Source organism: Dendrobates tinctorius, unplaced genomic scaffold (assembly GCF_039654945.1).
Source record: "Dendrobates tinctorius isolate UK_male_01 unplaced genomic scaffold, ASM3965494v1 ptg000116l, whole genome shotgun sequence".
Classification (NCBI taxonomy): domain Eukaryota; kingdom Metazoa; phylum Chordata; class Amphibia; order Anura; family Dendrobatidae; genus Dendrobates; species Dendrobates tinctorius.
Window position 1 is genome coordinate 10,638,316 of NW_027361784.1, and position 27,941 is coordinate 10,666,256.

Genomic DNA, 27,941 nt, shown 5'->3' on the forward strand with positions numbered 1-27,941 from the left:
CCCGTATTTATGTCTGTGGGGTGACACTATATATATTTTTCTATCACTTCATTGGGGGACACAGGTAACCATTGGTGTATGCTGCTGTTGCTAGGAGGCTGACACTATGCAAATAAAGCATAAAACTGGCTCCTCCTTCGTAGCATACACTCACTGACAGGCAGGAAGTACCTCAGTTTAAGCTTAGTGTCTATAGGAGGCAGACCTGGGATCTAACCCCAGATCCGCAGCGTTTTTCTTTCACAGGTTTCTGTGTGAATTTATTAATCTTTTTCCCTTTGTTTTTCAGATACAGCTCGTCGGGTAACAGGATGGAGATTTCTCAGCCTGTTTTCCCACATTTAAGCGACCGAGAGAGCAATGTGGTATCACCCACATCGCCCTCTCTCGGACCCGCTGGCAGGACTTTGTCCTCTGTCCCCCTTTTGGGGTGTTTCAGGGTGACTCTCGGTGGCCAGTCCTTGCCTTATCCCCTCCTCACCCCTCTCCTCGGAGAGGGCTGAGAGGAAGATGGTGGTCACCGGTGGTGGCCTTCCCCCTTCTGGTAAGGGGTTGACGCTGTCTTCTGCACCGTCCGGAGACGGTGCGGGAAGGAGGATCTTCATTTCCACTTCCGAGGGCTCCTGATGCGATCCTCATCTATCATCTATCAAGAGGAGCCGGATTCAAGCAGGTGGTAAGCCAGTGGGCCCCTCCCCCCCTGCAGCAGCTCCCCTTGGCAGCAGCTCCCCTGTTTACTGGTGTTTAGGTCCCCACTGTAGATAGGCCTCTTTCCTCCCGGGTCCACAGGTTCAGTTTTGCGCCTTTTTTCTCATAGCACGTGACCCCGGCATTTTGCAGGCTTTCTTCTTCCCTTCGGCCATTTTACATCAGGAGCACGCCCCCCTCCCCGACATGTCTCCTATCAGCCGCCTTTATTGACCAGACACGCCCCCCCGCTTGGCGTTTTTAGTTTGCCCTAGCCATCCTCTACGCCGGACACGCCCTTCGGCGTGCCATCTTATTATCTCGCCTTTTTCCACCGCAGGGCACGCCTCCTATCTGCGCGTCACCCCCGGCGCCGACAATTGGGCCGTTTCCAGGTCGCACACGCCTCCTCTGCTTGTCAGCTTATCAGGCCGCGGCTTTGTCTTTCGCGCTCTTTCCCGCCCGAGAAGAGGCGACGCTGGGTCAGATAATCCTGGCTAGGTCCAGGACACGCCTCCCAGCGCAGCTTCGGCTGGATCACGCCCACCACTCCGCAGCGTGGCATTGTACCTGTCTCTCCCTGGTTCCCCAGGTCCAGTCACTACTGGCGCCCCCGCCGTGTCAGCCATTCGGAGGGGCACTTTTCTTTGTGCTTCGCCGGACGGCACATTAGTCTAAGTTGGCGCGGCTTATCTGGTTCCTTCTGCTAATTGAGCCCCCGGCTTTGGGCCTTCTCTCCCGGTCTCCACGTAGCCACGCCCTATTACCGGCCTCAGGCCAGTCAGTGTCCCTTGGCCAATCAGTGCGCACCCTGAGCATTACCAGGCCAATCGGCATGCGCCTCAGGCTTAGCCACGCCCCCTCCCGATGGCCGCATTTGTTTTGATTAATCAGTGAGTGTGCCTCTAGCTCTCTCTTCCTGTCACCTGAGACACGACCCCCAGTATAGCATCTCAATGCCTGCAAGTTTGGGATCATGCACTATCTGTAGATTTGTGCACTGTCTGTCACCATCTGCCGCAGGACCCAGAGGGCACAGCAGGCGGTGAGTCTCTGTCTATAACAGCGGACGAAGATTCATGCATCCCTAGCGGGCTCAGCAGGCACCCATCTCTATCCGGCATCGGATCTGGGAGACACTGCAGCCTGAGCAGCGACAGCGCCATCTTGGGTTCAGGTAGGACCAGCCCAGGCTGGTTGTTTTTCTACCTGATAGGGACTTATCTATCCCCGGCAGCAGTCTTCGTCTTTCCCTTTGACCTTCATCTGTATAAAAGTAGTGGCCTTCTGACCAATCTGCATTGTTTATGCCCGTACTGCACTCTTCCACCATGTCTGCCCTATAGCTAACACCCAGGACGAGAGCACTCCCCCCTCCCCCTCCGGAGTGGGCTGCTGCCATGTCTCAGTCGATATCCGACCTGACAGAGGTTTCATAGTCCACGACCCAGGTCCTGGAGCGTCTTTTGCATCCGTCTACTGCCACCAGTGCTCCGAACACCTTTTGTGGTGGTTTGCACGCACCTGTCCGCAATGTTCACAAGGACATATCTGGTACGGAACAAGGGAAGCGAGACCAGGTCCCTCGGCATCTGCCCGGGAGGACGGCACTCCCCTCCCTCCAAAGTGTGCTGTTGCCATGTTCCAGCCGGTCTCCAGCTGGACAGAAGATTCCATTTCCTGTTTCTCGCTAGGCCTCGGCTTTAGAGGTCACAGGGCCGCGACCTAGTCATCTTCGCACATTCTTGCGAAGTTTTACAAAGTTCATACTTATGTCTTGTCCGACGCAGGCCTAGGAAGGAAAGGTGCAGCAGGCGGCGGTTACACACCGGCCAGCCTCAGTCCTTTTTGTCTCTGCATTCTTTCTGTTCCCACCCTTGGGGACTGCTTTAGGACGTTCCATAGTTACCTGTGTCCCCCAATGAAGCGATAGAGAAAGAAGGATTTTTGGTACTCATCATAAAATCTGTTTCTTTGAGCCTTCATTGGGGGACACAGCATCCTCCCTATTTGTTTGTTCTGGTTTTGGGTCTACGTGCCTTGGTCGTTGATCCAGTACATATGTGGAGTTTGTTGGGTGCTTCTCCTACTGCTTTAACACTTAACTGAGGTACTTCCTGCCTGTCAGTGAGTGTATGCTACGGAGGAGGAACCAGTTTTTTGCTTTATTTGCATAGTGTCAGGCTCCTAGCGACAGCAGCATACACCCATGGTTACCTGTGTCCCCCAATGAAGGCTGCAAGATAGAGATTTTACGGTGAGTACCAAAAATCCTTTTTTTGCACCTTTGACCGTCTTTGAATAGCTCTGTCGTTAATAAAACTGTTTTGAGATATATGTTATGTTCTGTTTTTCATGATCTACTTTTTGATACCTTTTTAAACACTACGTATTTTTTGGTGGTTGATATGCTCTGTATTCTGACGTTCTAATACATATTTACTAGCCTGTTTAAGTATACTGTGCTCTTTTTATTAAAATGTTTAGCTTTACATGCACCTAGGTACATACATTTTAAAGTATTTAATGCCTGACTCTGTGGATCTTAGCATAGTAGGAAACACTAATTTGTGAGTTTTGTGAAGAGCAGAAAAGGTGATGAACAGGACACATAAATTCATTCTGGCAGTTAGAAATCCCAGGAAGAGTCCACCTTTGAGAGATGTTGACACATTATTTTGAATCATGTGGAGATAAAAACTGGAATGACAATAAGCGCAATAGGGTCTAATCTGGATTACAAAGGAAAGAGTAAAATGGGATTGGCTCACCTTGGAGGGTTGTGAAAGTCACAACCCCTTTATTAGCTTTTAAGCAAAGAAGGCTGCTGTAGATCTGCCACCCAGATAGTAAGCAAACTTGGAGATGAAAGTGGATATAAACCCCGCTCTGCCGGGAATCCAATATACGACATGAGACTAGATGCAGTTTTATTTGTCACTGCGATTCGAGATGATCATACCTCTTCATAAGGACAAACCACATTGTGATCCAGGATCTCACTGTTTTGTAATGGATTCAAAGGATTGTAATGAATAAGAAAATGTTCACATAAGAATTTAATTTACTTAAATTGATTTACTTAATAAATGATAAGATTAAATAATTAACAGTATTAACAATAAATACATATGAATCAAAACATACCTTACATTACTTAGGTAGAAGTCCAATCAATCTGTGTTATAATAATAATAATCTTTATTTATATAGCGCCAACATATTCCGCAGCGCTTTACAGTTGAACAGTTTCAAACACAACAGTCATAAGTAACAACGTTAACAATACAATAATTAAAGCGAAATAAGACGACCCTGCTCGTGGAGCTTACAATCTACAATGAGGTGGGGGGGATACAAAGCACAGGTTTGTATTTACAATGATGTATTTACAATGACGGTCCAGCCATCTTCAGGGGGTGGGGGTTAGATGGAGATAGTGAATGGGCTACACACACACAAACATGACTTTGATTACTGAATGTGATAGGCCGCTCTGAACAAATGTGTTTTGAGCGAGCGCCTAAAACTATGCAAATTGTGGATGGTCCTAATATTTTGGGGTAGAGCATTCCAGAGGATTGGCGCAGCACGGGAGAAGTCTTGGAGTCGGGAGTGGGAGGTACGGATTAGGGCAGAGGTTAGTCGAAAGTCATTTGCAGAGCGCAGCGGTCGGTTAGGCCGATAGACAGAAATGAGGGAGGAGATGTAAGGGGGTGCCGCACTGTGGAGAGCTTTGTGGGTGAGAACAAGTACTTTGAATTGTACCCTGTAATGAATTGGCAGCCAGTGTAACGACTGGCGAAGAGCGGACGCGTCTGAGAAACGATTAGCCAGATGGACAACCCTGGCTGCTGCATTAAGGATAGACTGGAGAGGGGAGAGTCGAGTGAGAGGGAGGCCAATTAATAGAGCATTACAGTAGTCTAGGCGGGAGTGGATCAGGGCGACAGTGAGAGTTTTTGTTGTTTCCATGGTGAGAAAAGGGCGGATTCTAGAGATGTTCTTTAGGTGTAAGCGGCATGAGCGGGCAAGAGATTGTATATGGGAGGTGAAGGAGAGATCGGAGTCGAACATAACACCCAGACAGCGCACCTGCTGTCGGGGTGTTTTTATGGTGCCACCCACAGAGAGGGAAATGTCAGATTTAGGGAGGTTAGTAGATGGTGGGAGCAGAAGAAGTTCAGTTTTGGAGAGGTTGAGTTTCAGATAGAGAGCAGACATGATGTTGGAGACTGCAGACAGACAGTCAGTGGCGTTCTGTAGTACAGCGGAGGTAAGGTCAGGGGATGATGTGTACAGTTGTGTGTCATCAGCATAAAGATGGTACTGAAAGCCAAATCTGCTGATGGTCTGTCCAATTGGGGCTGTATAGAGAGAGAAGAGAAGGGGGCCAAGGACTGAGCCCTGAGGTACCCCAACAGTGAGAGGAAGAGGAGATGAAGTGGAGCCAGAAAACAGAACACTGAAGGAGCGGTCGGAAAGATAGGAGGAGAACCAGGAAAGAGCAGTGTCCTTAATGCCTAGTGACTGGAGCCTAGAGAGTAGGAGAGGATGGTCAACAGTGTCGAAAGCTGCAGAAAGGTCGAGAAGAATGAGCAGAGAATGGTCACCATTACGTTTTGCTGTCAGAAGGTCATTGGTCACTTTGATGAGTGCAGTTTCTGTCGAATGTAGGGGGCGGAAACCGGACTGTGAAGGGTCTAGGAGGGAGTGAGTGGAGAGGTAACGGGTAAGGCGTGAGTATATCAGGCGCTCCAAGAGTTTAGAGATGAAGGGGAGATTGGAGACTGGTCTGTAGTTGTTTGTGCAGGATGGGTCAAGGGTGGGTTTCTTTAGTAATGGAGTAATGATAGAGTGTTTGAAGGAGGAGGGGAAAATGCCAGAGGAGAGGGAGAGATTAAAGATTGTAGTTAGGTGAGTTGTGACGACTGGGGAGAGAGACTGGAGGAGATGTGAGGGAATGGGGTCGGTTGTGCATGTAGTTGGACGAGAAGAGGAGAGGAGCCTGGAGACTTCTTCTTCTGTGATGGGAGCAAATGTGGAGAGTGAGCCAGGGGAAATGCAGGGAGGGATGGGAGTCACTGAACTTGGTGATTGGGAGCGGATTTCCTGACGGATATTGTCTATTTTCTCTATAAAGTGGGAGGCCAGGTCATCAGCGCAAATGTCTGTGATAGGGGCTTGTGCTTTTGGCCTGAGGAGGGAGTGAAAGGTGTCAAAAAGTTTCTTGGGGTTGTTGGATAGTGAGGAGATCAGGGTGGTGAAGTAGGTCTGTTTGGCGAGGTGAAGGGCAGAGTTATATGTCCTTATCATAAATTTGAAGTGTATGAAGTCTTCTGGTGTGTGTGTTTTCCTCCATAAGCGTTCAGCACACCTAGAGCATCGCTGGAGAAATCGGGTTTGCGATGTGAGCCAGGGCTGTTTCACTCTGTGTTTGGAGGTTCTGAGGGTGAGGGGAGCTACTTGGTCAAGGGTGCTTCTAAGAGTGTCATTGAAGTGATGTACAGCCAGATCAGGACAGGACAAAGAAGAGATTGGGGACAATGATGAGTGTAGGGAGTCTGAAAGTGTATGAGGGTTAATGGCTTGTAGATTTCTGACTGAATGGTAGGTAGGAGGGTGCTGGGGTGAGCGAGGATTTGTGAGTGTAAAGGAGAGAATGTTGTGGTCAGAGAGGGGAAGCGGTGAGTTATCTAGGTAGGAGATTGAGCAGAGCCGGGCGAAAACCAGGTCCAGGGTGTTACCGTCTTTGTGTGTTTCAGAGGTTGAGAGCTGAGAGAAGCCTAGAGAAGTGGTTAGTGATAGAAGCTGGGATGCAGATGTGGAAGTGGGGCTGTTAATGGGGATGTTGAAGTCTCCCAGGATAAGGGTTGGTAGTTCTGAGGACATGAAGTGCGGCAGCCAGGCAGAGAAATGGTCCAGGAAGTGGGTGGGTGAGCCTGGGGGCCGGTATATGACCGCTACTCTGAGGGAGAGGGGACGAAAGAGCCTGATGGTGTGGACTTCAAAAGAAGGGAATGAGAGTGATGGAACTGAGGGGATGACCTGGAAAGTGCATTGTGGGGACAGGAATATGCCGACTCCACCACCAGGTCTATTTGTCGGTCTCGGGGAATGGGAGAATTGTAAGCCACCATGGGAAATGGCAGCAGGAGAGACAGTGTCAGAATCCTGAATCCAGGTTTCCGTGAGGGCCAACAAATTCAGAGAGTTTTTCAGAAAGTAATTGTGTAGGAAAGGAAGCTTGTTGCATACAGACCGTGGATTCCAAAGGGCACAATTGAAAGAAGGAGATGAAGGAGTGCAAGTGATATTAGTAAGATTATTAAGGTTTCGATGTGAGGTAGGGTAGGGGTTGAGGTTGGGGGATGGTGGACCGGGGTTGGGGGAGATGTCCCCTGAAATCAGTAGGAGAAGGAAGATAAAGAGCAAGTAGTTTTTGGAATTGTATGAAGATTTTATGTGCAGTGTGTTTGGGCAAGATGGGCTGAGGCTTTTCAAGAAGGTGAGAAGTGCATGGGAGCTGTACATGGGAGAAGCAAAGAGAGAGGAGCTGATGTATATGAGTCGTGATGGAGGGGGGATTGGTCGGTGAAAGTGGATTGCAAGAGAACATAGGAGGATAGGAATAAAGCACATGGATAAATGGGACAGCAGAGTGTGGGTTACCTGACTCCTGTCCTGACTAACTGCCATGTAATAACTGCTGTATCCCGACGCTTATCTTCGTGACGCTTTGCTTCTGTGATGCGTGCACCCCCACATGCGTGCACCCCTATGGATGGTTCAAAATTTATAGTCCAGACTGCAGGGTCTGAAGAGATGGATTGTGGGAACTGGTTGAGGATAATTTGGCAGCTGGGGTCAGCACACCAGGGTTTTTTTTTTTTTTTTTTTTTGGGATGATCAAAGACATTCAGCCTGGCAACATCTACTTTAACACCTCCACCAGATAAGATCTACACTGATCCCAGTCATGGAAATGCAACAGTGAGTTTTAAGTACAATGCACCAAATGATTTATAACAAAGAATTAGCAGACACATTAAACTATGTTTCTAGATGGTAAAGCAGCAGATGACACAGCAGACAGCAAGCAGAGGGAATTTTTACCATTAGAGTCTATTGCAGCAGATGAGACAGCAATCAGAGGTGGGAAGTTGTACCATTTGAATATGTTGCAGAAGACAGCAAGCAGAGGGAATTTTTACCATTAGAGTCTATTGCAGCAGATGAGACAGCAATCAGAGGTGGGAAGTTGTACCATTTGAATATGTTGCAGAAGACAGCAAGCAGAGGGAATTTTTACCATTAGAGTCTATTGCAGCAGATGAGACAGCAATCAGAGGTGGGAAGTTGTACCATATGAATATGTTGCAGAAGACAGCAAGCAGAGGGAATTTTTACCTGTATGAAGAGAGAAGATGGATTTTAGTTCTGTGCCATGTAATAACTGCTGTATCCCGACGCTTATCTTCGTGACGCTTTGCTTCTGTGATGCGTGCACCCCCACATGCGTGCACCCCTATTGTTCATTGCCATCTCTCTCCTCATCTCTCTATAGTCACATCTCCCATCTCCCCTTTCTGTCTCTGTGTCCTCTTATATGTATAAACATTTCTAAAGGCTTTGATGTCCCAAGGTATGTGTACTGGAGACTGAAACTGCCTCCAATTAGGATAAACATCTCCTGAGAAAGATCTAATTAGTATCTTTGACTGTCAAAGGTCCTTTGTTTAGAACAGGGGTGGGGAACCTTTTTCCATCAGGGGGCCATTTGGAAATTTCTACCATCATTCGAGGGCCACACAAAAATGATCACCTTGAGGCTGTGTACCCACGTAAGTGTTTTTTTGCTTTTTTTACCAGCAAAAATGCTTAAAAGAAGCATCCCATTCATTTTAATGAATTCCGCACTTTTTGTGCATGCTCATTAATTTTGCGGAAAAATCTGCATTTCTAGCTATTTTCTATGAGAATGGGGACGCGCGGAAAACATGCAAAAAACGCGCGGAAAAAAAACGAGCGTTTTCTGGGAAGGAGTCCAGTTTTCATGCAGAAATTTTCTGCATACGTGGGTACATAGCCTGAAAATTACCCCGGTATATTTAGTCAAACAATTAATTACGGTAACTCACCCTAAATGTGATGGCTGGAGCTGCTTCTCCATCACTGGGGGCTATATATATCACAGATGGTAGGATATACAGTACTCGGGGGGATATACAGCACTTTCGGGGTAAATGCAGCAGCTGTGGGGGATATATAGCACCGGGGGGGACAGGGATCGTCGGGAGGCTCATAGATCACCGGGGGGGACAGATCACTGAGGGGTGACACGAAGATCACAGGGGTGCACATAGCTTTGGGTGACAGATCACAGGGGGCACATGGGAGCACAAACATCACAGGGGGTACATAGCAGGTGCGCACATAGATAACATGGGGCACAAAGCTAGGAGCCACAGATATCACAGGGGTGCACATAGCAGGGGGCACAGAGATCACAGGGGGCATAGATATCACATGGGGAAAAAGCTGGGGGGGCACATAGATGGAGGGCACAGATCACAGGGGGTATATATAGGTGGGGGGCACAGATCACATGTGGAAACATAGCTGGAGGGCACAGATCATGGGGTATATATAGGTGGGGGACACAGATCACATGTGGAAGTATAGCTGGGGGCACAGAGATCACGGGGGGCACATAGCTGGAGGGCACAGATCCCCAGGGAGGCACAGAGCTGCGGGCACGCACTCACAGAGATCGCTGACTCCCTGGCAGCATCTCCTCTTCCGGGACATGTGGACGGGAGAGCATAGTACTGCCCACCCAGACGCTAACCCCGCCCACCCAGACAACGTCATCATCATCATGTGCAGGGCAGGCAGCGTTTTGTAATGAACGCTGCGTGCCCGTGCACTTGGGGGTTAATGGGCCGGCAGACCCCCAGTGTCAACTCAATCCTTTTTTGTTTTTTCCATGCTTGAATTTTTATCAATATGTTTGTTTTTTTAATTAATTTATCATTAAAATTTGACAATTTTAACAAATGATTTCTTTGCAATATTACATCCTTTTTTCCTCTCAATTCATTTAATGAGGTTGTATATAAAAATACTTTATGGCTGTGTATTGCTCCATTTCTATTAAAGAGAATTCCTTTTGTCTCAACATGTTGTGGACAGACACAAGAAGCGCATGTCTACATTCCAACATTGTAGTATCAGCAGGCACAGCTAACTAGTCAAAACCATAAAAGATAATTAGCAAGCGACACCAAATCACAAACTGCACCAAATGCTCAATACATGAATGAGGTTTGGCACCAGGTTTTTTTTTTTTTGTGATTGCTCAGTTTTTGATGCTCTTATGGGTTGGGCTCAACCGTATATTACTTGGTCAACCATTCACCTTCCATCTGCAAGGAAATGCTTGTCCATCGGCAATTTCCTATTGTCGACACCAGCTGATCATTGGGGGTCAACGCAGTTGGGATTTAGAGTGATGTCATATTTTCTCACTGTAAAACAGAAGCCGCGGAGACACCATCACGTGTTTCTCAACGCAAGCAATGACCAGCCAGGTCTTTGCCCGGGAAGGAACAACCACGGGAAGGGCAGTCTCCAATGAAGGAAACCACCTATACCAAAACATGGTATCCATCCACATACAGCTGTTTCAGGGTATTGCCCCTCATCAGTGTGGAGTAGGAAACTGGCTGGTAGGAGCAATGCCTAGTAAAAAGACTATGAAGAGGAGGATGAATGAACTCATGGAGATCAACATCCGACACTGCGGAGACACCATCACGTGTTTCTCAACGCAGTGATTCTAGAGCACTGCCCCCATCCCTTATGGGAAATATGTAAAACATGCAAAACAGAAGCATGTTTTACATATTTCCCATAAGGGATGGGGGCAGTGCTCTAGAATCACTGTGTTGAGAAACACGTGATGGTGTCTCCGCAGTGTCGGATGTTGATCTCCATGAGTTCATTCATCCTCCTCTTCATAGTCTTTTTACTAGGCATTGCTCCTACCAGCCAGTTTCCTACTCCACACTGATGAGGGGCAATACCCCAAAACAGCTGTATGTGGATGGATACCATGTTTTGGTATAGGTGGTTTCCTTCATTGGAGACTGCCCTTCCCGTGGTTGTTCCTTCACGGGCAAAGACCTGGCTGGTCATTGCTTGCGTTGAGAAACACGTGATGGTGTCTCCGCGGCTTCTGTTTTGCATGTTTTACATATTTCCCATAAGGGATGGGGGCAGTGCTCTAGAATCACTGCGTTGAGAAACACGTGATGGTGTCTCCGCAGTGTCGGATGTTGATCTCCATGAGTTCATTCATCCTCCTCTTCATAGTCTTTTTACTAGGCATTGCTCCTACCAGCCAGTTTCCTACTCCACACTGATGAGGGGCAATACCCCGAAACAGCTGTATGTGGATGGATACCATGTTTTGGTATAGGTGGTTTCCTTCATTGGAGACTGCCCTTCCCGTGGTTGTTCCTTCCCGGGCAAAGACCTGGCTGGTCATTGCTTGCGTTGAGAAACACGTGATGGTGTCTCCGCGGCTTCTGTTTTGCATGTTTTACATATTTCCCATAAGGGATGGGGGCAGTCCTCTAGAATCACTGCGTTGAGAAACACGTGATGGTGTCTCCCAGGGCCGGTTTTTGGCAAAGTGGGGTCCTAGGCAAAGTTTAAAATGGGGCCCCAAATGTTAACATATTGCACATCACACAGAAACATTTCGATTGTATTTACATGCGCTGAGTTCAGGCCGCTAAATGAGTGTGAACGACAATATTGAAGTCGTACGACGCTTGTTTCCCGACCTCTTTCCACCGTCTGAGAAAGAACGATGGGGACAGAACGTTCACTAATGGATCAATCTGTCCCCATACAGTATCATGTTATCAGCAGCATATCTACAGTTTACACCCCATAGTCCTCCATATAATATAATGTGCCCCATAGTCCTCCATATAGTATAATACACTCCTCAGTCCTCCATATAGTATAATACACTCCCTAAAGTCCTGCATATAATATAATGTGCCCCATAGTCCTCCATATAATATAATACACTCCCCATAGTCCTCCATATAGTATAATACACTCCTCATAGCCCTCCATATATTAAAATACACTCAGTCCTCCATATAGTATAATACTCTCAGTCCTCCATATAGTATAATACACTACTCAGTCCTCAATTTAATATAATACACTCCTCATAGTCCTCCAAATAATAAAATACACTGCTCAGTCCTCCATATAGTATAACACACTCCTCATAGTGCTCCATATAGTATAATACACTTTCAGTCATCCATGTAGTACAATTCACTTCCCATAGTATAAAGCACCCCATAGTTCTTCATATAGTATAATGCATTCCCCATAGTCCTTGATTCAGTATAATGCAGCCTACATATAGTATAATGCAGCCACCCCATAGAGCATAATGCAGCCACATCACAGAGTATAATGCAGCCCCGTCATACAATATAATGTAACCCCCCATAGAATATAATTAGCCCACTCTCTTACAGTATAATGCAGCCAACCCACAGAATATAATGTAACCCCCCCATAGAATATAATGCAGCCCACCTCATATAGTATAATGCAGCCCCTCCTTAGAATATATGGCAGCCCACTCATAGAGTATAATGCAGCCCCCACAGAATATAATGCAGCCCCTTATATAGTATAATGTAGCGCCTCCATAGAACACAATATAGCCCTCCTCATATAGTATAATGCAGCCCCAATAAAATATAATATAATCCCCATACAATATAATCTAGCCCCCATAGAATATAATGCACCCCCCATAGAATACAATGTAGCCTCCTCATAAAGTATAATGTAGCCCCATCAGTGAGTATGGTGCAATCACCCCCCATAGAATATAATAAATATAATACAGCCCCCCATAGAATATAATGTAGCCCTGACTGGAATATAATACAGTCCACCTCCCCATAGAATATAATGTAGCCCCCCCTCAGATTATTTAACACAGCCTCCCCCATAGAATATAATGTACACCACCTTGGTATATAACACAGCCACATAGTATAGAACACAGCCCACATGGCATATAACACAGCCCCACATGTATATAGCACAGCACCACATGGTATATAGCACAGCACCACATGGTATATAGCACAACCTCCATGGTTTATAGCACAGCACCACATAGTATATAGCACAGCCCACATGGAATATAGCATAGCCCCACATGGTATATAGCACAGCCCCACATGATATACAGCACAGCCCCATATGGTATACAGCACAGCACCATGGTATATAACAGAGCACCACACTCCTCACCTCTCCTCGTGCCCGCGCTGCTCCCGACTCTTGTCTCCTGCACTGCCTGAGACACAGTGAGTGCGCGATGATGTTATCGCGCACCCGGAGTATCAGAGGCAGAGTGGGAAATGATGGGAGAGGGACCGTCATCTGATGCTCTCTCCTCCATCATTGCTTTGAACTGTACCGGAGTTCAATGCGGTGGCGGGGGAAGTCAGCACTGGCGGCAGGCGGGCCCCCCTGCCTTACGGGCCCCATAGCGGCTGTGATGTGCCGCTAGCTGAGGCCCCTGGGGGAGCTGGGGCCCTAGGCAGCTGCCTGGGCTGCCTGCCCCTAACGCCAGCCCTGGTGTCTCCGCAGTGTCGGATGTTGATCTCCATGAGTTCATTCATCCTCCTCTTCATATTTTCTCACTGTGGCAGCCAGAAGTCGGTGGCTGCATGTCACTGCACCCGTAGGCTTCATGCAGACAGATGTATTACGGCTCTTCACCTTTTGTTCGTCCATACCGTACCTCTGGATTCCTCTGATTTTGAATGGAGCTACTTTCAATGAAAAAAAAATCTCTACATGCTCCATCAGATGCCTTATTAAGGAAGCATTTTCCTTTCATATTTATTCATATAAATACGCCCTAGTGATCAGTAGACTTATTCCAGTTTGTCTCCATGTTGTCGCAGCAATGACACTGACGTCTCAGTGGAATATATTCTGGACGTGAGCAGCATCTCCCCACGACATGGATCCCTGTACGGAGGTTCCCGAGTCACACTGACAGGTTCTGGGTTCAGTCTTGTCCCAAATGAAAACCAAGTACAGATAGGTACGGTATTACTGGATGAGGTGTTTGCTTTTCTTCGTCAGCAGTTATCTTTATCATGTCTGTTCCTCGGAACACTGGGTGACACCAAATGTGGTCCCATTACGATTTTCACCGGGGTGGTCACCGAGCCTTTCTAGACTTCTGACCCACCAACCTGTCTGGCTGGCTTTGCAGTTCTTCTTCTTATATGACGGGACTGTGACATGATTGCTTTACAGTTTATAAAAGCTTTGTGATTAATACACTTTTTGTCTTCCAGGCTCCCTCCCGTGCAACGTCTCCACCAGCTCAGCTGATGAATTGATTTGTGTGATTCAAAGTCCTGGCACAGTATATAATGTAACGAATAACGGAAAAGACTCGGGTAAGTACAACGCCCAGCTACAGCCATGCAAAACATCACCATAAGGTTGAGTTTCCACAAATAGTTTTTGATTAGTTTTGACTTTCTGCAGCGTCTTCCAGTTCCAGAAAAGTGGATGATATTTATAGAAGCCTCACGCCCTCTGGGGTTTTTTATATATTGCGTAAACTGACCCACGGTGCGTGTTTCAAATCCATAACATGTCAATTTCTCTTGCGGATACGCTGAGTTTTAAGTGCAGATTTTCCCCGTAGAATCTGCTCTTGGCCGTATCAATAAATTTTTACATACTTATGTAAAGTGACCGCAGGTGATAGCCATGACCAAGCTGCTGCTTCACATCGACCCCGGCACATTACAGGAAAATCGAGTCCTTGTGCCAATGTACTATCAAGTGTGGGGTGGATAACACTCACATGTAGGCTGCAAGCCTTCACTTTCCCCAGGTCTCCATCTTCAGGGACCGCCGCACATAGATTAAAGGACACCCAGTTCGTTTCAACACGTAAAAGTTTACTGGACAGTTGAAGTTCATCAGATTGCAGCACACGGTATTGGGCACAACACTTCCCGTTCCTTGTTTCCTTGACACAGCACACCCTCAGCTTCGCTATCTGTTCCTCCTAGACTATCCCCATGTTCACTGGCTCCCTTTGCCCCTGGGATTTCCCGTCCAGGCCCCAGTCTACCCGAGATCCTTAACCTTCCCTTTTTGCGTGTTTACATCCATCGTCCATATACACTAGAAGATAAGACATTCTCCATAGTACCTGTACTGAGCTTTGAGCTATGGACGTTGTAGTAATGTCCGCAAGGGATTCTAGGTTAAAAAAAATGGGAAAAAAAGGTAGATTATCTCCACGCCGCTTTAAGAATAGAAGTCCAAATAGATAATCAGATGGAAATATGGTTTTATTCAATGCATTTCGGAGCACTTTGACTCCTTCATCAGGACACCACAAGCGGCACTGAGATAATCCACCTTTTTTTCCCATTTTTTTACCTTAGCTGGTCACGAGGAGACTGGTAGATCTGCAGCAGCTAATATTTCTATGAGCCTGTGGTTTGGGCTCTATCTGGTGAGTAAATTCTATTGGAGTTAATCTCTTGTGGCGCCCCCAGGAGTATGGTCACCACAGTGGCATTGCCTTCCTCCAGGGAGGGTGATGTCAGGCTTGGAGGCAATGAAGGGTCTCTCTAGCAGTTAACCATGTCATGCAACACAGTTCCCACTCCAGGCCAGCAGAGGGAGCTCTGAACCAGAATTGGGGGAGGAGTGCTCTCTGAGGGCCAGGAAGGGAAATGAGGAGTTAGTGTGAGGAGGGCAACGAGTGTAGACGTGTGGAGAGAAGCTGGAGGTTGAGCTGAGAATAGAGAGCTGCCTCCCAGTGATAGCGCATGATCTTGAGCCTGGTCTCCACGGTTTTATGAATACTGAAGGTCCTGCAACAGAAACCAGAGGAATAGGAAGCTGTAAATGCTCTATTCCCAACTAAGACTCGGAGGCACATCAGCGACGGGTGAGCCAAGAGAGATAGAAGGCTGCAGCTGTCTGCCAGACGAGGTAATTCTAAGAGAAGATAAGAAGGAGGAACGTCAGTGTAACACTGTACTGCATGTACCTCAAGCCAGCGCTAGAGAGGAGACTACACAACCTATCTGCATAGAGAGATCCCTGAGTTGCTTCCAGGCTAGCCTGCTCCTGTGCCATCTGTAACCAGGTCCCTGGACTGCGTTTGCCAAGTAAAGGTAAAGAAACTGCACCCTGTTGTGTCCTTGCCTCCTTCCTGCAACATCCTCAGCACTGCTACATCTCTGTGCCAAACACTGCACCCTCTTCCTAAACATTCCGCCACACTGCCCTGGGACAACAGCCCTGCCTGTGGAGGGCTACACCATCATTGCTGCACTACACCATCTGTCCCAGAGGATCTGCTTGCAGCGTCGGCTTAACACCTCCCTTGCCAATCACCACAGGTGGCTTCACGAATCACTTATAAACTTTATTCCCAACTCAACCCTTTTTACATGGGCGCCCAGGGCCACGGACCGGGTCACCGCTGCTGTGACATTCCCCTCTGAAGGACCGGCCCGGTACCGAGTACCCCACAGCCCTGGGAGGGTGACCCACTCTTAATACCCGGATAAGGCCCTATTGCGCCTTTTTCCTTCCAGCAATTTATTGATCTATCGCAAGGCATTCTAGTAAGGTCTCCTACTGCCATGAATGATAGATACTTGCTGACAGTAGCAGCACACTGCTCTTGAATTTGACCTTGTTACTGTAATTCACTATCTAACTATCTATCAGGAAGTGCCTGCTTTTCACTCGCAATTTCACCTTACCCACTATGGGCTAGTTCCAAACATTAACTGTACCTTAACCTACAATTACTGTCCTATGCCAGTATGTACTAAGTCTATTGTCTTTATCTTATGTTCTAGATCCTAATCTATATCTTACCCTATGCTGAACATTACCAAATCACAGTCTATTCACAATATACACTAAAACCGCAGTACATAGTTCACATTTTACAAAACACATTATAGGTACAAAACGTATGACATTATATACTTGACATTATTGGTGTCTTCAGGGGTAGGAACACAGTAGTACAGTCCACCACTGTTATAGTTACATAGTTATATAGGCTGAAAAAAGACACAGGTCCATCAAGTTCAACCTTTCTCCACCAGTTCTACATTCTGTATTGATAGATTATTTATAACCCACAATGACATTTATTCTGAGAAAAACTTCAGCCCTTGTGTAAAAGCTGCTATAGTGTCTGCCATTACTACCTCTTGTGGTCGGACATTCTGACTGCAGAAACTGTAAAGAACCCTTTTCGATTTAGCTGCCAGAATCACATTTCTTCCACACTTAATGAATGTCCCCTGATCCTTAAAATGGTCTTTGTAAGGAATAAGTCATGTGCTGTCCTGTGTACTGACCACACATATACAGGGGTTGGACAAAATAATGGAAACACCTAACGTTTTGGCATCATAATCTTCGAACATGTTATAAACATGCAAACCGTGACATATGGAAATGTTTTGTAGTTGATTATTTGTGATATGTGATATGTGTATGTAAATTAACTGTTTGTTTTGCAGAATTGGAAGAACATTGATGAGAACCTGATACCAATGGCAGACCTCTCGGATTTTCAAAAAGGCCAAATTGTTGATGCTCGTATGGCAGGTGCTAGTGTAACAGAAAGTGCCCGAATGCTTGGCGTGTCAAGAGGTACTGTCTCCAAAGTAATGACTGCGTTTGAAAGAGAAGGAAAAACGTCCGCAGCAAAGCACAGGTCCGTCCGTAAGTCGAAGTTGACAGAGAGACCGTCGGACTCTAAAGCGAATTGTGAGAGAGGATTGCAAGACCACGGCTCTGAAAATCACTGCTGAGCTCAATGAACACCTACAGAACCCAGTTTCCACGAAAACTGTTCGTCAGGAGCTGCACAAATCTGGATTCCACGGAAGAGCTGCAATTAGAAAACCGCTGCTCTCAATGACAAATGTTTCCAAGCGTTTAGAGTGGTGTAGAAACCTCCAGAATTGGTCCCTCGAGCAGTGGAAACATGTGATATTCTCAGACGAATCATCGTTTACCCTATTTCCGACCTCCGGCCGAGTGTACGTTTGGAGACAGCCGAAAGAAGCATTCCATCCAGACTGCCTTCTCCCAACCGTAAAACATGGCGGAGGTTCTGTGATGATCTGCGGTGCTATTTCATGGAGATCCGCCGGGCCAATGATATCCCTTCATGGAAGAATTAACAGCCGAGATTATTTAGGCATTTTGGGCGACCAAGTGCATCCTACGGTTCAAGCACTGTTCCCGGAGGGGAACGCCATCTTTCAGGATGATAATGCACCAATTCATACAGCTAAAATCGTTAAAGCATGACATGAGGAACATTCTAATGAAGTTGAGCTTCTCATCTGGCCCCCACAATCCCCAGACCTCAACATTATTGAGCATTTATGGCCGATTTTAGAGATTCAAGTTAGACGTCGATTTCCCCCGCCATCGTCGCTCAAAGAATTGGATGGAGGGTATTTTAACTGAAGAATGGGCTACAATTCCTTTGGAAACAATTCACACCTTGTATGAATCCATACCTCGGAGTAATGAGGCCGTAATCGCCGCAAAAGGTGGACCTACACCATATTAAACTAACTTTTGTTGATGTTTCCAGGTGTTTCAATTATTTTGTCCAACCCCTGTATTTATACATGTAAATGAGATCCCTTCTGATGCATCTTTTTTTCTAAGCTAAACAAGCCCTACTTTTCCAACCCCTCATCATCTGAGAGGCCTTCCATCCCTTGTAATTATCTAGTTGCCCTCTAATTACTGAATATCCTTTTCAAAATGTGGAGCCTGAAAACTGGATCCAGTATTCTAGATGTGGCCTCATCAGTGATTTATAGAGGGGTAACAATACATTGTGATTGCTGGATTTTCTCTTTTTTTATGCAACCTAGTGTACAATAACAAATTATATTGCGGTCCCGTGTTAGCCAGAAAAATACACATTTATACACCCTAATATCTTGTTTGCTTTTGCGGCTGCTGCCTGACATTGAGTGCTGCTGCTCAGCTTACTTGTAACCAGAATACCCTAGTCCTTCTCCTGTTCTGTAGTGTTTTGTCAAAGTCAAATAACAGGAAGTATCAAAAACAAAGCAGCTTTATTTAAAGCATGACATACCAAAAAGAGTCCAAAATTGCAGTGTCAAAAACACAATAAAAAACAAAGTGAAAAATAAAACACAAATACCCTAATTTAACTTATAGGTGCAGAAATGCTGCAGAAAATGTACAACATCACAATCTCACCAAAACTCATCACGGGGACATAACCTAAATGCTCCATTGTGCTGTTCATATATGATCATTATGGGACAGATTAAATAAAACTGGTCAATAGACACTTTTCAGTGATTAATATAATTGTAATTTCTTTAGTGTATGGTGTTGGCTATGCCTGGCTTCCATCACAGCTGGTGATATCCACAGGAGACACTGTTGTTTGGCAGTGGAACTCTCAGCCGTTGATCCAGGGGATTGGATACAGAGTATTCTCAGTGTCGGATCCGGCCAACTTGACCTATGATGAAGTTTCCTTCAACAGCGGTGCTCGTGTACCCTCAGGTCTGTACCCACTTTTTCACTATTTTATTATTTTGCTGTGGTAGAATCATCTATTATAACAAAAGTTTTTTAGTAATTATAAGAGTGTGATATGTTTAAAATAGAGAGTAAATGGGTTCCTGACAGAGAGTCCATGGCAGAAATACAGCAGGGAGCACATTATATCAAAGAACAAGGTGTTCAAAACAAGGTTCATTTTTAGCAACTGAAATAACTTTAGGAAGCAAAAAAAAAAAAGTTGGGAGTGATCCAAGGTAGATCTGTTTTATAGTCAAGTAATTTGTTAATGCAGGATGGTATTAAACATTAAGGGATCAGGATGACGAAAGGAGAGAGAAGATCCGGGAAGTCAACATAGTTGACCCAAGGTTGCGAGATCTTCAAAAAGAGCTTCATCGTGCCGGTGTGGATAGCATGCAGTTTTTTGGGGTCACCAGTGTTTTTAACCATATCCATACAGAGATGAGGAGAGTTCTATTGAGATACCACATTTATACGTGTTGTCATACAAACACATACTGTATATATATTGTGAGAGTTTGTTGGCCTAGTTAGAAGGTCATGAAGGTTTGACATCAAGCAAGGACTGATGGAAATTTTGGACAGGTGTAGATAGCTCCTTGGTGGTAAACTGTTTGAAATCAAAATATTGAGATTTTGGAGCACTGACACCAAATGGCGGGTCTAATTTTTGTTATGAGTCTCACACATTTTTACCACAATGTAAGATATGAGCCTGCTCATCTGAGGCCTCTTCACAGAGAATCCAAGTATCCATAAGTAATTGAGAGATACGGAGTTCGGTAGCTCACTCCTTTATGCTGTCTGATAGGGGGAAGGTTTTAAAGGGGCAATGGACTTTCTTACCCACACGTCCTGTGTGTCATATATTGTGGTATGGCTCTGGGAGTTTACACATTTTGCTATACCTGGCAGAACATTGACTTGAGAATGCTTTGTGCTGTAATGATATTCGTAACTTTATTTTTTTCTGTCTTTAAGGTTTCTTTTCCTATCAGTTCACATCTCCGGGGACGTATTACTACAGCAGTGGTTATGTTAATAATGCACAGACATTGTATATGCAAGGAGTCATCAGTGTACTCCCGATCAGTGACCGGAGCAGCCCGGTGCACGTGTATGTCGGAGGAATGGAAGCCACCATTGGTTCTGGTAATCAAATATACTATATGGTTTCTAGCTTTAGACTTTGCAGTTCAATGGCATTGGCAGCCTGAGAAAGTCTTTTGGCAGGCCCGGTAAATTAATAATTCCTTTATTTGACTGGTGGGTTATAGGCATGATTAGTGGTCCAATGTGGATTTCTAGATTTATAAAGTCTGCTTGGATATACAGTAGGTAGTATAGCATAATTATCAATCGCCAGGCTGGGGTAATTGTTACCCTGTCCTATGACCTCTGCCTCTATATTGTGCTTGGGTGTTACAGGCACAGTCCTCATTTACTTTAGTTTGGCTGGGAATTGTGGTCTTGCCCAGGTAGGATGTCTATATCTTGCTGCATGGTGCTGGTTATCTGTTGTAATCAGCTCCCTGCTATGAGCCTTGTGTGGGTTCACGCTCTAAACCCCGAGTAGCTACTTCTAGCTGCCAGTTATAAGTAATACTTAGCCTGGTTCAGACTCCTGCAACTCAGCTCTGATTATGCCTGTTTGATTCCCATCCATCCGTGACCTCGGCTTGTATTTTACTACCTGAATGTTTCTTAATTTTGTTCCTGACCTTCACCTCCCAGATACAACTTGGTTTGATGACCCCTTCTCTCTGCCAGCCCGCTCCTTTAACCACCAGCCACTCCATGGACCCAACCAAGGGGCCCCTGCATAAGTCTAGATCCCTATTCAGGAGTTAATGGGTATAGGTCATTGTCTGAGAATTTCTGTCACTCTGTAGCATTGACCTTAGCAGATTCTTCTTCTAAGTTTTTGTTTTTTTTTGCCCAGCACTCTGCAGCCATTTCAGTTTCAGCTTTATGGGGGAATCCTGGTAGTCAGACCTCACTGATCAGAAAGTGATGGCTTACCCTAGCAATTAGCCATCATTTTCTGTGATGGAAATAGCACTTTTCTTTAGAAGATAAAAAAGTGGAAAATGTGATCGAGTCAGGAAAATACAATAGAGGCACCAAGACTTCCTGTCATAGACGGCTAGTAGTGCGATATTGTCAAATGGCACCTCAAAGGGGAGTCATTTTTATTTTTGCTATGCTCCCACCCAGTTTTTTCTGTATGTCACTATATTAAATACTAATAAGAAAAACTTGACACTCAACTTATGGTAAAGAAGTCCAGAAATTTTAATATGCAGTCATAATAGCAGGACTTTTCGGTCCCAGTTGGACCTTCATCAGCCCGACTGCTGTGAGGAACGGAATTTTATGGAGGTAAGGCTATGTGTGCCTGGAGTTTAAGGAGAGCCCAATGTGGGCAACAGAGTTGCAGGAGTAGTGAGTATGTGGTCCTGCCGATTCAGCAAAAAATGAGTGGGTCAAACTGACCAGGGGTGAATTATGGAGGCAGGTGCTGTACAAAGTCTCTCTACACTGACCCGGCATCCAACGTTTGTTACTATTTCTCTGGCTTGGGAACCTAGTTGAGCACCCTCACAGTAGTGCTACGATTTATTTTCTTAGATTAAATACTAAAGCTGCATGTATTAAGTGGATTTATTTGATGTTTCTCCAGATCCGACTCCATCCACCACACCAAGTGGCTGCGTCACACCAGATCCAGACTGTCCAGAGTTACCCTCCTCACCCGTCAGTGACAACTCTATTTGGTTTGGGTTCTCAGACTGTTATTCTCCTACTATTACCAGCATTACACCAAACTCAGGAACAATCCACGATTTAATAACCATCAACGGGACCGGGTTTAGTAACCTTACCTGTGCCAACCAGGTATGCAACTTTATGACCATAGTATAATAGGTACTAACTCTGCTAAATGAAGTGTGATAATAAAGAATTAATTAATAAAAGTGGACAAAGTGGTGGAAAGAATATCACTGGCAAAATTCATTCCTCCATTATATATGAGACACTGCAATACATTGTACCCAATAAGTGCACTAATGGCGGTCACATCACATTGCAGTGCAGTAACAAATGTGATGTATTCCTTTAGGGAATTTGTGCTATTTCTCTAACAGATTGTATGAAGCCATAGTACAGCTCCAGTTATATCTTCATATTCCTGTGTTCATATGGAGCAATACTGTGTAAACTCTGTTGTACGGGGTCGCCATACAATTCTTCAGGCCATGTGTATGCAGCTTTTATTGTAGGAAGTACTTTTCTTGATTCCTTTGCTCAGTCCCGTCATCTTGGGTCGTATTATTCATGCTGATGTACTACGAGGTAATACACTGATATCTAATAGTCGTGGGGTAGGCATCTTATATACACTCTTCAGCATGGAATTGCAACACCAGGAAAAAAAGTTGTGGAATTATGGAAATTACAGGATAGATAGACACCTTACCTGTCTAAAAATGATGAAAAATGGAAACTAAATTTTCAAAATATCTCAACTTATTTAATGTTGAGTATGAACGTCACGCGTAGAAATCCCAACACTTAGTCTTTGCTGCTATCACTGAGGTTATTAATAGTTGTATGAAGAATGTTCTGCCACTGAATGCAATTGGGCAAATCATCAAGATCCACTGCTGGCAGCTTTCTGTGCTATTGCTGACCAATTAGACGCTGCAGGTAATGGTAGTACGTTTAGGCCACACCGGCTACTCACAATAGCATGAGCAATATGAGTCCTGGCGTTGTCGTGTTGAAAAACAGGCTCCTTGGACATTTTAGAAAAATGGCCATTGGATCCATTCTGTACTGCAAGGGAAATTGAACATCACGTAACAAGCTTATGGCGTCAAACAGTGTCTATACAAACCATCAGTTTATGCTTTGCAGGCTATGTTCTCTGTCTCGAGCATTTTAAGAGTTGTTAAAAGCAGTTCTGCAAGATAGGGTATAGCAACACATTTCCAACAATACCTATACTGTCATCTGGCGCTCCATTGTGCTGAAATTCGTGTTTTTTTCATATGCAAATTAAGCTTGCAAGTGCACTGGTGGACGTATTAGTGGACGTGTAGTTTTTGACTCCCCTTTACTACTCCCACCAATGGCACCCACCATATCTTGATTGACAGTGGAGAGCAGAAGTGATGATGTCAATGAGATGAGAAAACGAGGGCAGCACTGACAGAAAGATGTGAAAAGGAGCAGATGACTGCAAGAGCACTTATTTGCCTGCCAGTGTAATTGCAAGCCTAATTTGCATATGGATATAACATGAATTAAGGTTCCATGCAGCACTGAAGGGCGATGAAATAGGCATCCTTGGAGATGTTTAACCCTACCTTATCCTGTGCTACCTCTTTTTATTTAGAGACAATCTTACTGACAGATTACCTTAAGGCCAGTTAAAAGTTAATTGTGTGCAGATTTATGCTGCTCTATCACTTATATTTCAAGATGTTGTAGTGTTCATAAAACCACAGCTAAAGAAGGTGTAACATTAGCCGTGTCCTCAGCTTCATGTGAGAAAGGCTACCTCCATTAGGAGGCAGCAGATTAATGTGTATATAGATAATCAGTGAGGTTAATTGCGGCTAATCTGCAGCTCATGAATATTTTGGACTCCTCAGTAAATCACTCAGAGGACTCAAAAGCAATATAAACCTGATGACAGATTTCAAGCAGCTTGTCAGGTTGGTTTTTTTTGCAGTTCTACTTCCTTTCCCTCAAAAAAACTTGTCTTCTTTTATTATATCTTAGGTTTTGGTCGGCAAGTATCCTTGTGTTGTGTCTTCTGCTGATGAGAATACATTGACTTGCAAGGTGGATCCTCAGGACTCAATGGGCATTGGGGTGGCAGAAATGGTGTCACTCACAGTAAACAACCTGGGCAATGGCATCAACACTTTGAGAAAAGAGATGGACAGGCGATTCGCTTTGTTGCCCCACATTGATTATATCTCACCAAATGACGGGTCTGTTACGGGATCGACCAGAGTCACCATACACGGGTCCGGGTTCATAAATGGCAGCACCGTTGTATTGTGGTTAGATTGTAACATTGTGTCTATAAATTACACAGATATTGTATGTGATACTCTCCCAAGTTACTCACACAAAGTTGTTGTTGCGGTGACAGTGAAGGCAATCGCCGCTCAGTGCATCGGATTCTGCAGCTTTACCTTCTCTAGTGAACGTACACCACAAGTATCCAGTGTTTACCCAACTGAAGTCCGAAATGCCACCATGGTCACCATCAATGGCCTTGGCTTTGGGGAGGATACCAATGATGTAATCATTTACGTTGGTGGCATTGAAATATATGTAATAAATGTCAATGACACCGACATAGAAGGCAACATAGACCCTATTCCTGCCGGAAGTTATCCTGTGAATGTTATTGTACGAAGTAAAGGTTTGGCGCAGGGGTCTTTCACCGTGAACAGTCCTGCAGAAGCCGCTCTTATGACACCTTCTGGAAGTGTTGTAGGTGGAACTCTTCTACTCATACAAGGGAATGGATTTCATCCTACCAACACCACAGTGCAGGTCGGAGGTGCACCATGTCCAGTTACAGCCATTACTCCTCATAGTATCCTGTGCATTACTCCTCCCAGCACCACTGCTAAAACCGCGACCATAAACATCAACATACCATCTGCTTCTTACCCATCCCTCACCTTCTCCTACTCCGAGACCGATACCCCAACTGTAACTTCAGCACTTCCAACCACAGGTAGGACCAAAAAAGCTTAATGTTATATCTTACATATTGTATGTGTGAAGCTGAGCTGAGAATAGCACTGTGAAACCATGATGTTCTATAGACGCTCTAACATGAGGTGACTAGATATGACAATGGGCATGACAACTGTTAGCTAACACAAGTTATTTAGACGTTTCCAATTATTTTACTCTTAATTACGGTATATATGATTAATTAATACTTAATTTACACATAACTACATTTTTCCAATTATTGGCCATTAATTGGTCAACTATTTAATGCATATCAAGATTAAATTCACGCTGACATCTTTTCTCATTGATAGGCTGTTAATCAGCCATACTTGAAGTTAGTGATATGACTTATCCATGGACTCCTAATTCGGAATTATGAAAAAACTTTGTGTCTTTTGTTTTCTTTTGGTCCCTTGATTTTTTCACTGTTCACAGTTGTAAATGTTTTTTATGGAATCAGTCAAAAAAAGTCTAGAACTAAACCCTACTCAATAGAGAAAATGAACGTAAAGCGTAACAGTCGTTTTAATTTTCATTTAATGGTAATATTGTAGAGTACAGTAAGTGATTTTAATCTGTAAAAACGTATAAATGAAACCTGAAACCTGTTTTTCTTTCGTATGTTAAAAAGACAAACCAATTTTGATCGGTGTTTTGGATCAAATGTTGATCAGTGTTTGGTCATGTATCAGTTTTACCATCAGTTTTTGTTGTATGCAAAAAAACTGACTGAAGTTACTCAGGTTTCTCCTAGCAAACAGTGAGGAGAAAAAGACAGCACTAGGATGCAATGAAGATGGCATCAGTATGCTGTCCAAATTTTTCATGGATCTATAGACTTGCATAGGCGAGGTTAAGTTGTGACTTGAATCAAAAACAGACAGGTCTCAGAATTTTTTATTTGTGGCCCCAATTCAATGAATTTGACTTTTCTCACATCAATCTTAATGATGGACATGTAGGAGTACGATACTCCTAATTCTTCAAGAGGCACATGCAATATAATTAATTAGGCGCATCTTATCACCTCGCCAGAAATTTTACTCCAGGCAACTTTTTATGAATTTATTGGGCAGCTTTTGCCACACCCCATCCCAGCTGTTCCCCCACCACTGCGGCCATTTTGGCATAGCTGGCCAAAGCCAAAAATTTCGAAAACACCAAAAGTCACAACATTTGTGTGCAACTTTATGTTACGCAAAATTTGGAAAAATGTTTAAGGTATTTTACTCAAGAATTCTGGCATAAACAAATTAATGAATTGGGACCTCAGGACTTATGCGCAGCCCAAGACTCAGTGACTAAAATACAAACTACAATGTTCAAGAGTGGACCCTCACTTTAGGAATAATTGTGCCCATGTTTTGTAGAAAGTTTAATAGCCAGGCACTTTCAAAGGTAAAATGAAAACCATAATATAATGTATGTAAAGATGTGCTGCTGATGATGAATCTTGTTTCTCATAATGTTTCTCAGGACCTTCAGGGACCAGCATCACAGTGTCCGGTTCTGGTTTTGGCTTGGATACCTCAAAAATGACAGTGACGATTGGCAATGCCACATGCACCATCATAGCAGCGTCCGACAGCCAGATAAACTGCACTGTAGGAGATCACTGGGGCGGCACATTCCCTATTTCATTCCAAAATGAGAAGGGGTTTGCAAGATCCAGTGCAAAGTTCACCTATGAACTTAGTATGACTGGTGTGTCTCCAAATGAAGGTGAGTCCTAAATATAATTATAAAGTGCCTGGATGAAGTGGCTGTGATTTTAGTATTTCAGTTGAATTATTTCACTAACACACTATCTATCCACGGAATAGATAATGTATTATATAGATGGACCCTCATTAATTGCAAAAATGGGGTCCAGCTTTACCATCTTTTATGAAAGTGGTTGTACACATGTATGACCTCTGCTCCCACAGAGCAGTGGTTTCACGTGCATATTACCCCTCCATACGGGACCTCAGTTGTTATGATGATAAGTGGCGGTACCATCAGAGGTGGACACAGAGAAGAGAAAGGCCCAAGTGCAAGAACAATAAATGGGCCCTTTACTGTTCGATAGCTCATCATAATACACAATTTCACCTGCTATGGAGGTAGAAGTGATCTCTGTTAGTTCTGAGGCCCCAGGTTGCGACCATGGTTTGTCCACTTCTGGGTACCATCCACCATCCCCCACCAATCCCGGCTTTTTTAACTTATCCCATAAAAAGGTAATAAATGTATATTTGTGAAATAATCCCTTTAGCTCTGCTGTTGATACAAAGGGTGTTCCCTGCTAAGCCAATTCCTGTGCAATTTGTCAATGTCTACATAATTAGGCAAATTGTCTCTTCAGAGAGGAAGAAGACTAGAACTCTAGTGCCACCTATTGGAAGTGGCAATCCTAAAAGTCAATGTCGACCCTTTAACGAGCCTTGTTACATGACAGGATAAAAGCCAAACCAGAATCTCAATTTGCAGACACTGTGTTTCGGGGTAATGCCCCTTGTCAGTGCAAAGTGTGAGATCTGGTTTGGCTGTGAGAGAGACGTCTGACCGATATCCAAGAAGTATCATTTCTCCTTACGGAGAATGACATGCTAAGCATGTCGAGATGAGGAGACTTAAATCCGCAATGCTCTTCTGGGAAATATGCTAATTATGCAAATTGTCTCTTCAGAGAGGTAGAAGACTAGAACTCTAGTGCCACCTATTGGAAGTAGCAATCCTAAACTGACGAGGGGCAGTACCCCGAAGCACAG

The 27,941-nt window shown here is 44.7% G+C and overlaps 1 protein-coding gene across 1 annotated transcript in view; it reads left to right on the plus strand.

The window, feature by feature from the left end:
* PKHD1L1 (PKHD1 like 1) overlaps positions 1-27,941 on the plus strand; it is a 216,907-nt gene that overhangs the window by 88,418 nt on the left and 100,548 nt on the right. The window contains exons 30-36 of the mRNA XM_073590061.1: positions 13,716-13,858; positions 14,118-14,222; positions 19,210-19,395; positions 20,398-20,568; positions 22,100-22,314; positions 24,208-25,183; positions 26,665-26,910. Coding sequence (XP_073446162.1) covers positions 13,716-13,858; positions 14,118-14,222; positions 19,210-19,395; positions 20,398-20,568; positions 22,100-22,314; positions 24,208-25,183; positions 26,665-26,910 — 2,042 coding nt within the window. The remainder of the gene's footprint in view (positions 1-13,715; positions 13,859-14,117; positions 14,223-19,209; positions 19,396-20,397; positions 20,569-22,099; positions 22,315-24,207; positions 25,184-26,664; positions 26,911-27,941) is intronic.